Source organism: Kryptolebias marmoratus, linkage group LG18 (genome assembly GCF_001649575.2).
Source record: "Kryptolebias marmoratus isolate JLee-2015 linkage group LG18, ASM164957v2, whole genome shotgun sequence".
Lineage (NCBI taxonomy): Eukaryota > Metazoa > Chordata > Actinopteri > Cyprinodontiformes > Rivulidae > Kryptolebias > Kryptolebias marmoratus.
Window position 1 is genome coordinate 14,280,298 of NC_051447.1, and position 8,717 is coordinate 14,289,014.

An 8,717-nucleotide genomic window follows, 5' to 3' on the forward strand; every position below is an offset into this window, starting at 1 on the left:
TTGAGGAGTTCACAACTTGACATTTTAATAAATTCCTTCGTTTTTAGACTGGCAAGTTCAAAAATAAAGATGATTACAGACAGAAAGCCTTTAAATGCATTAAATAAATCATGTCTTTTGGGATTATAACCCATATAAAGCTCCAAAAGCGACGGAAGTGGACTTTAATCACCCGATGTTCCGAAAATCCTAGTTACGGCCATGCTAATGCGCCTAAATCACGCTAATCGCATGGTGAAACACATATTTCCGAGCGCCCCTGAAGGCAACGCAGACCCCATATCCAGCGCATCTCCGTGACGTCACGTACGGACAGCGGATAGATGCCCTTACTACCTCCTCCGGAGCGTCGCTGCTTTCTTATTTTCTTTATGTACAAAAAAAAAAAGGTTATTTTAATTGAAGCCTGAAAGGGCAGCAGCGGCACTGACATGCAGAAGAGCTCGGTGGTCGTGGTGGCGGATAAAACGAGCCTGAAAAGGCCGTTTATTTTTGCTAACGCTGTACATATGGTAGGTATGGCATTCCTGGGGATTTTTAATGCAGTTTAATCGAAGAGGCCTATGGTATGTCTGTTTGTTTTGATGCTAATATTCTCTTTAAAATTAGCATTCAGCCTCAAATGAGCCCTAGAGTCAGCTTTACACCAAATCATTTTCAAGTAGCTGCATGAAATTTATTATCTCCATTTTTTTGTTCGATTTCTCGTCGTGATATTTTCACAGTGTCAATATTTCTTGTAGACAATGTTTAAGTGTTTCATTAAGGCTAAGCCTTATTTAATTTGGGCTGTGATGTGCTGCTCAATGCACTGCTTCATAATGCATAAATTACCTCATTTTTATTCTCAAATAAACCACTGCTCCTTTAAGAAATGGGTTCACAAATACACCACATTTAAAGTGTGAGATTTCCCAGCTAGGTGTTACAATTTCACATGTTTAATTCATTTATTTATAGCTTCAAGCCCTTATACTTTATGATTTCTGTTTGCAAACTCAATGAGTGCCTGTGTCCCTCTCCTTCAGGCGCTGTGCTTCTTCATGCTGAAAATGACAGTCATTTGGCACGGAGACCTCCTCCAAACTGGCAAAGTAAGATTGAGTTTGGACGTTTTTTTGGACTGGATGAATGCAGTTTCAGAAGCAGATGCTGTTTATCAGAGCCAGCTGAGGAATTATTAATGACCACTTCCATAAATATCCCTTGAATGCACCACAGCAGCACATTTTTATATTGTATTTCTCTGGGGAAAAAAATGTGTCTGTTGAAGTGTCCTTGGGTAAAACATTAAGGCTGTCTTCAGAAAGCTGGCTTCTGTAGCCTGAGCAAAGTCCACCAGCGTGGACAGAATCCATTTGTATCAGTTTGACTTTGATGTGATTCCGCTCTTCAGATGGTGCCCAGTATTCCTGTAGCGATGATGTACGCCATCGAGGTCGGCTGCCTGCTGCTGTCAGTGCTCGGTGTGTTCGGAGCCTGCAAAGGAAAGAGATGGTGTTTAATTCTGGTAAAATACAAACAAAAAAACTATTACTATTTCAGCTTGTGTCCCTGTGGAAATATTTCTTTTACAACTGCGCCGTTTTTGTTTGTGTGGGCAGTATGCAGCGGGGATGGCAGCAGTCAGTCAAACAATTATTATTAGAACGGCACTGAGTTACCAAGATGTTTACGAGGTAGGGTACTGGAATGGCCTGTGTTTGAATATTTAAATGAGTCCTGCTCCAGTGTGACTTGTCTCTCTTTAGAAACGTGTTGTGCGAGATGAGTCCAAGCTGCTGGCCATGATGCCGCTCAGTGGACCCAGCAAAGGCAACAGGACGTTGCTCCATAACATCCAAGAGGAAGTAAGCAGCAGTTATCTGTGGTTCGTTCATCTGTTTCCATTTTCTAAATGCAAATAACACAGAGCCTGTTGTTGTTTTCTGACACATCTCCCTTTCCTGAAATGCATGACATTTATTTTGAGAAAAAAACAAAATTTGAATGTAACTTTTGTACAGCAGTTTGTAGATTTCTCATACCTTGACATAAACAGGAACTTTATTGTAACAGTATCAAGCAGGTTCCTCTCATTTCTCTAGCAGCGCTTTTTTCTTTTACAAGGACTTGGCTTCCCTCGTGTTTTTGTTCCTCCATGCAACGATAATATGCAAAGCAAGATAAAAGTGTGGATGGGGCGGTCAAAACTGCAAAGTGAGGAACGTTTGGTTTCATTGCAACAGTCGAAAGCAACACCAAAATGCATCGTACGTCAAGGCACATGATTTGATGAGACTTCCACATCTGTGCTTTTTCACTCTGAGCTTCTCGTCTCCTTGATGTGCATTTAATAAAGGCGACATGACCAGGGTTAAGTTATCTACGAAAAGCACCTTATTTTGTGTCATCCTGTCACCCCGGCTGTCCTGCACATGACCTAAAAATTCAATCATCTTGAAATGCGACTCAGCTTCCAAAATGAACATGGAGGAGAGAGGCAGCGAGGCAAGCAGTAGCTCGGTTTTGCCAAGAATAGACGGTTGTGCCTTTTTCTTCAAACATGGCACGTGAAAGAGGCATGCCACTTTGCACAACTAACCCAAATTTTAACATCAGCATAAAGGCTGATAAAGTGTGTTCTGCACTCTGAGGTCAGACAGACAGGAATCAAAAGAGTGAAAAGACTGAAGAGCCCAAAACAAAACATCTAGATATAATTATTGCTTAAAGTGCACAAGTACTTTTTTGGTCATCAAGGAAATCCTGCCCAGATATTGTTTTATCGTAAGACATTAACAGTGCATTGCACTTCTTGTAGGTCAACTATTGATTGACCATCACTCCATAGTTCATTACAAAAAAGATGCACGAAAAAAGATAGAAGAACAAAAAACTCCAACACAAAGAAATTAATTGTTCACTAAAACTTGTCTTTGTCAGGGCAAAGCTGAAAAAAACAACAACAGTGCCATAACAAGGAAGAGTAGCCTTCACTTCAGGTTGTTTTACTTAGTTTTTGATACTGCCCCCAAGTGGCAACAAAACCTACAGCACCTAAGCAGAATCAGCACACAGTAACTCCTCATACAGCAACAATAAAGTCCTACATTCTGGATTCAGAAGCCTTAAGCTTTGTGTAAAGCTACTTTGCTAACCTCATATTAGAAGGAGTTTTCAGTGTCACAAAACTCAGGTTTGCTTGTAGACAAAAGGTCCTTATCCACAACTTAAATATTAAAAACGATCATCCCCACTTAAAACACAGTAATATGTGTCACCTCTTGTGTTTTAAAGAGTTTTTATTTTTATTTTTTTAAAGAATCTTTTTACAGTACAGTTGTTGATTCTGTGACACTGTTTTAAAGTTGTTGTTTTGTGTGTGTGTGTGTGTGTGTGATCTCCAGTTTGAATGCTGCGGTCTTATCGAAGGCTACAAGGACTGGGGCTCCTCCATCCCGGCCTCCTGTAACTGTCATTATCCAGGAAAATGCGTCAGTATCTCTGCTTATACATACTGAATAAACATGACCGGTCATTAGACTATTACTACTCATTTTCACAGATTTAGTCATGAATTTAAGATAGTGTTTTACTCAGAAATGTATGAGTACAAACCAGATAAACTAATATCCATCAAAAAGCACAACAGAGGGTAAAATTCAGCTGCAGACCACACCTGTAGAGTTGATAATATGCTATCATAGCTGACTGGCGTTTGCCTAAACTATAAAAGTCAACAACAGTATTGAGTAAACTTAGTTTTAGTTTAATTTGAGTGAATTAATTTGTCAAAAACTTTTATCCTAACCAGATTCGACTACGGGGCAGTGCTACGCTCGGGGCTCCGAAGAACCAGTATGTTTATCGAGAGGTAAAACAAACTTTATTATTGTTAGTTAAGTAACTATATAGGGCATGTAAACATTGTAAATTATTCAGAGGCTTTGAAAGTCATTGTCTGGTTGAGAAAGCTGAGATGATGTGTTTTTTTTTGTCCTGGGATGTTATTATGGTGACAAAAGCCATCAGAAAATGAGCGCATTATAGTTTCAAAAGCATGGATTAGATACACAAATAGCTTAGCAACAAATCCACCTATATAGTACTATAACTAATCAGACATATTGATAAATTATTTAGGAAGTATTAGCATTTTAGACCAGACTGTTTTTTAGTTGTCCTTTTTAGGATACAATGGCTTCCTTTTAATCTTCTTGCTTTATTGGATCCAAATGCAGAATAGTTGTTGTTCATTCGTTGCTCCCTTCTTCAGGGGTCGCCACAGTGAGCAAACTGGCACAAAGGATTTTTGAAATTGTTTCACAGCAGACACCCTTCTTGCCACAACCTGGGCTTGAACCTGCAGCCTCAGGATTCCAAGACTGTGGCACAGACCGCCTCAAATGCAGAACAGTTGGTTCACGTAATTCTTACCTTGCTGCTGTGTTTTTCTAACACATTTAGCTGTGATTAGTTAGTCCATGCCTAAAAGAAAGCTCATGTGACACCATGATTGTGCGCAGGGTTAACAGGCAGAACTAAAGGCCCCAAAGATACAACATGGCAGCAGGTCAAGACCAGGCAGAGACATTTGGTCTATAATAGATTATATACAGGCTATGCAATGATGGGTAAAAACCCAAAACATGACCAAAGAACCAAAGTCAATCCAAAACATAATATGAAACAGGAATAAACTGAACACACCAAAACTAAAATACAAAGAACCTCAAATCATGACCAATTATGGCATAATAGTAGTATAATTTTCTTCTATATACCTTTAGTTTTAAACACCTATTTACTGATTCCCATCTATCAATAAAGAAAAACAAATCTAGCAATTCTTTTACATTTTTGCCCAGAAATCCACCTCTCTCTGCAGATTTTCATTGTTGTGGAATTCTCTGACAGCTTTCACAATCGTTGAACGGGTCTGACTAACAGGTGTACATCAGACGGTGTAATCTGACACAGAGGAAGACAAATTAACTACACCGAGATCAATATCCTGTTTACGCCACCTTCTTTAGGCCTTTACGTGTCTGTGCTCTCTTATTCCGCAGCCTTGCCTCCCGATTTATGTTTCCGAGCTGAAGCTGGCGTTCTTCTTGGTGATGGCCATACAGTTTGGAAGTGCGGTATTCTGGGTACGTGTTTGCTCACTGCTGCATGAGCATTCTGTACCTCCTCACCAGCTGAACTTATTATTCCCTCTGCTTCCGTTCCTCAGATTATTCTGCTTGTCATGAGCATCAAACTGATGGGACAGATCAAAAAGAAGCAGGAGTTTATAGCTCTTCTCCAATCCAACAGATACGTTCCCGGTGCTTTCTAGTGCTGCACAGCGGTGCGTTTCAACACACACTTGAAACTACTATCAAGCATACATGGTTTGAATTTGCACATTATGCTCTATACCATATCCTGGCTATTTTGTGCTGTTGCAATATATGTTATGATTTTATACATGTTATTGCATGTAACTGATGTTTAAAGGTAATCTACATGCATAGATTGCATACTAATATTACTCTTTAAGCCTTACTGTTTAAAAAAAAAAAAGCAATTTATTGAAATTTACTAGTCTTTGAATAATATTCACACTTTTAAATGTTTTTGTCATCAGAACTTGTCTTAATGTTTTTATTTTGCCAAAGAGTTTGTTTTTTTTGTGAGTATCTGGTCATATTTTTGGATTTCATTTTTTAGGGGGCATGCAGGGAAACCCCTATATAATCTTTTGCTATTTTTTTTTTCATTAATCCATTAGAGTGCCTCTATGCATTTATTTTTTTATTTTTTTGCAAGGGCTGTTAAAATCAGTGCCACCTAGAGCACACTATCACCACCAACTGGTCAAGGCTGGAGATGTGTTCATGTGCGAACATAAAGAATTTACTACTACAAGGTAGTGTTCTGTACTTTAGATTAGCCATCACGGTTTTCTGACTCGCTAGATTTTTGTAAAGTGTTTTCAGAAACTCTAGAACAGATAATGTTCAATTCAAACTTGGTAAAAGTCGTCAAAAGCATATTTTCCCTCACAGCCATCAAACTGAGGACAGATATGTCAACATTAGGAGGGGTTGTATTTCAGCAGCACAGATATCTAAACCAAATATGGTACATGGACTCCATTTTTAACGGATCGTTAAGATTTTTTGATGTGGGGTTCTGTAGAACAACTGGTCTCCTATGGTGGTAAGTCTCTGGGCTGCGACCGTTGGCATTCCTGAGGAGGTCTCCTGAATCTCCTCAAAAATGTACTCCAGTCGATTAAATCATAAACATGGAGATGGCTGCCAGTAATGGGTACAAAATGGGAGGAAGTGGGCAACAAGAATAATGTGCATAGCCAAGAATGCAGCTTTGCTAGCCACGATTTAAGCTCGTTGGTCGCTTGGTTGTAAACGCTCAGAACTGAGTGAGACTGTGATGGAAAATTCACATCTTTTCTCACCAGTTTTCTGCAATTTTGAGTCACCAACTAGTCCTCCAGCAGTCGCAGCTTAGTGAGACTTTACCTGTTATTAGAGATATCTCTGTAAATGACCAGTAAGGTACAGGTTAATCCAAGGACTGAAGGGGTTTGCTTTTGTTTGGCAGGTGTTCTGGCAGAAATATTAAAATATTCCTGACAGATCGGCTCCAGGCTGCAGCTGTAGCGTTATCACTGCTCCGACTAGCTATTAGCTCATGTATCTGGTCAGAATTAAACAGTATTTTTTTCAAAAGTAGGTTGTTGAAAGTGTATCTACACCACCACGTTGTAATTGTTGCTAAACCTTTCACTGAACCAGACTTTAGAAGATCTGAACTGTTACTCCAAGCAAGCACAAACACGTTTTGTAGCATTTAAACCCAGAAAGCACCGCAATAAGCAAAATAATATTTTTTTAATAGTATTTTCCTGCTTAATTCAGTTGAAATGAGCACAATGCTGATTATGCATCACCAACATGTTTATGCCTACACCAACTCCTCGTATTTCCTCTTTCTTCTTCTTCTTTTTTCTTTCCTAAAACCACTGCAGCTCATCTCATTAAGCAAAAATGATATTTTTTTGCCACCAACAGGCACATATTTCATTTCTTTTCATACAGTCACCATGGTGTCTTTGCCCTGGTGAGTCGGCCCCCTCATTTCTGGTTTGTCTGTGTAATGTTTCGCTAACATTTACTTTTATTCTTATATTTGAACATGTAGCTGGGTGAAGACAAACACCAAGAAGCTCTTTTGGTTTTTGCTCGTTTTGTTGTTTACTCGCATCAAACCAAAGTCTGCTCAACCGTGATTTTCCACCCGTTGGTACCAAAAATCTCCAATCTACTTCTTTTAAAACTTACACAAAGTTTTTGTTTTTCTTTTAAATCTGATTCCAAAATTTATTTGACAGAAAAACACCTGAATTAGGTCAACTGGATTGCAACAGCTGCCAGTTTAAACTTTAGTTTTTATTCGAACCTAATAGTTTTTAAAGTGTTTACAATGCATTTCTTTTGGAGTATAACCACGTGCTAAGCAATGTATTTTCTTGCATTTAATCAGGTTAGACAAAGGAATGAGTCCCACGGCTCATTGTGACACCAGAATGTCTCGACTCCTTGTTATGCACATTGTATATAAGCACATTCATCGAATGAGTGAATTATGTGTCATCGTGTCGAACTGATGGCCAAAAAGGGGCTGGTTTTTTTGTTGCTCATTCAGTGGACATGCAGTCAGGATCAAGACTTCTTTTGATTTTAATGCTTGTGGACATGCTGGCAAGGCCACTGCGGGGACGGGACAAGCTCTGGGAGGGAGAAGAAGATTCGATTTTCCCTCATAGGCTGGAACGCTCCATCTGAAGTTACTGGTGCGGAAGAAGACTTTCTGTCACGACTTGCTGAATGAGCTGCCTGCAGTGGAAATCTCTCTTGGGCTAACAATATATTGTCAAATGAATTTCATCGGAACAGCAGATACTGTCTTCCTGTGCACTTAAACCATAAATGCCTGATATACGGTCTGTTCTTATTTCGGTCACACACTGTTTTTTTATGAGTTGAACTTGGTGTAAAATTTTGTAAATAGAAGGAATAAAGTGTGATTCTTCTTTCTTGTCTCATGTAATTGGATTTTTTTTTTTAACTTAGAAATGTTGTGCTTAATTTTCCACCCTGAAGGAGTTTTACATGAGACCACTTGCTAACATGATTTTAGAGAGGAATTGTTTTATTAATTATGTGAAGACTTATCAGGATGTTATTTACATTCCAGTTTCCTGTTTTTTTTTTTTTTTTGTAAAGCAGAAGTCAATTTCTTCTCTGGCCAGCTCGTGGAAACAGAATAAGCTGGGAAGGATAAATAGTAAATAAAATTAGTAAATAAACAAAAATATTTTTATTATAATAAGAATTCTAATTAAAAGGTATGATGTCAACAAAACTAAAAAAGCAATTTTGTTTCTTGAAGAGTTTAAATGAAGCTGTGAGGCTCTTGAACTCTGACCTTTAAGCTGTCCTCTGGACTTTGTGTCTTTAATTAATGACTTTAAAGTAATAATTTCTTACAAGCTGGCCTGAGTTCCAGTTTTTGTTCTCCCTTGTCTTTGACATACAGTCATATGACAGAACAAAGAAATCTGATTCTGAAATACTGTATAACTGTCTCTCTTCCATCTGACAGAGTCCCTGCTGAGAGATTTAAGGATGTTTTTTATGGGAAACAGATCCAAACAATGGAAA

At 38.6% G+C, this 8,717-nt stretch overlaps 1 protein-coding gene across 2 annotated transcripts; it reads left to right on the plus strand.

Moving 5' to 3' along the window:
* Positions 1-322: 322 nt before the first annotated feature.
* Positions 323-8,103, plus strand: LOC108235032 (tetraspanin-8-like). 2 transcript variants are annotated; one of them, XM_017414741.3, is made up of 9 exons: positions 323-512; positions 1,029-1,094; positions 1,397-1,510; positions 1,605-1,679; positions 1,752-1,850; positions 3,390-3,476; positions 3,797-3,856; positions 5,052-5,135; positions 5,219-8,103. In XM_017414741.3, the coding sequence occupies exons 1-9, from the start codon at positions 432-434 to the stop codon at positions 5,321-5,323; spliced, it is 771 nt and encodes a 256-aa protein (XP_017270230.1). In that variant the 5' UTR covers positions 323-431; the 3' UTR covers positions 5,324-8,103. The 2 variants fall into 2 exon arrangements, with proteins under 2 accessions (XP_017270230.1, XP_017270231.1); XM_017414742.3 differs by lacking the exon at positions 1,605-1,679.
* The last annotated feature ends 614 nt before the right edge of the window (positions 8,104-8,717 follow it).

Coding starts and splice junctions, on each gene's coding strand:
- LOC108235032 (XM_017414741.3), top strand. CDS start 432: ATGCAGAAGAGCTCGGTGGTCGTGGTGGCGGATAAAACGAGCCTGAAA. Junction 3,477..3,796: donor GTCATTATCCAGGAAAATGC/GTCAGTATCTCT, acceptor TATCCTAACCAG/ATTCGACTACGGGGCAGTGC. Junction 3,857..5,051: donor ACCAGTATGTTTATCGAGAG/GTAAAACAAACT, acceptor CTTATTCCGCAG/CCTTGCCTCCCGATTTATGT.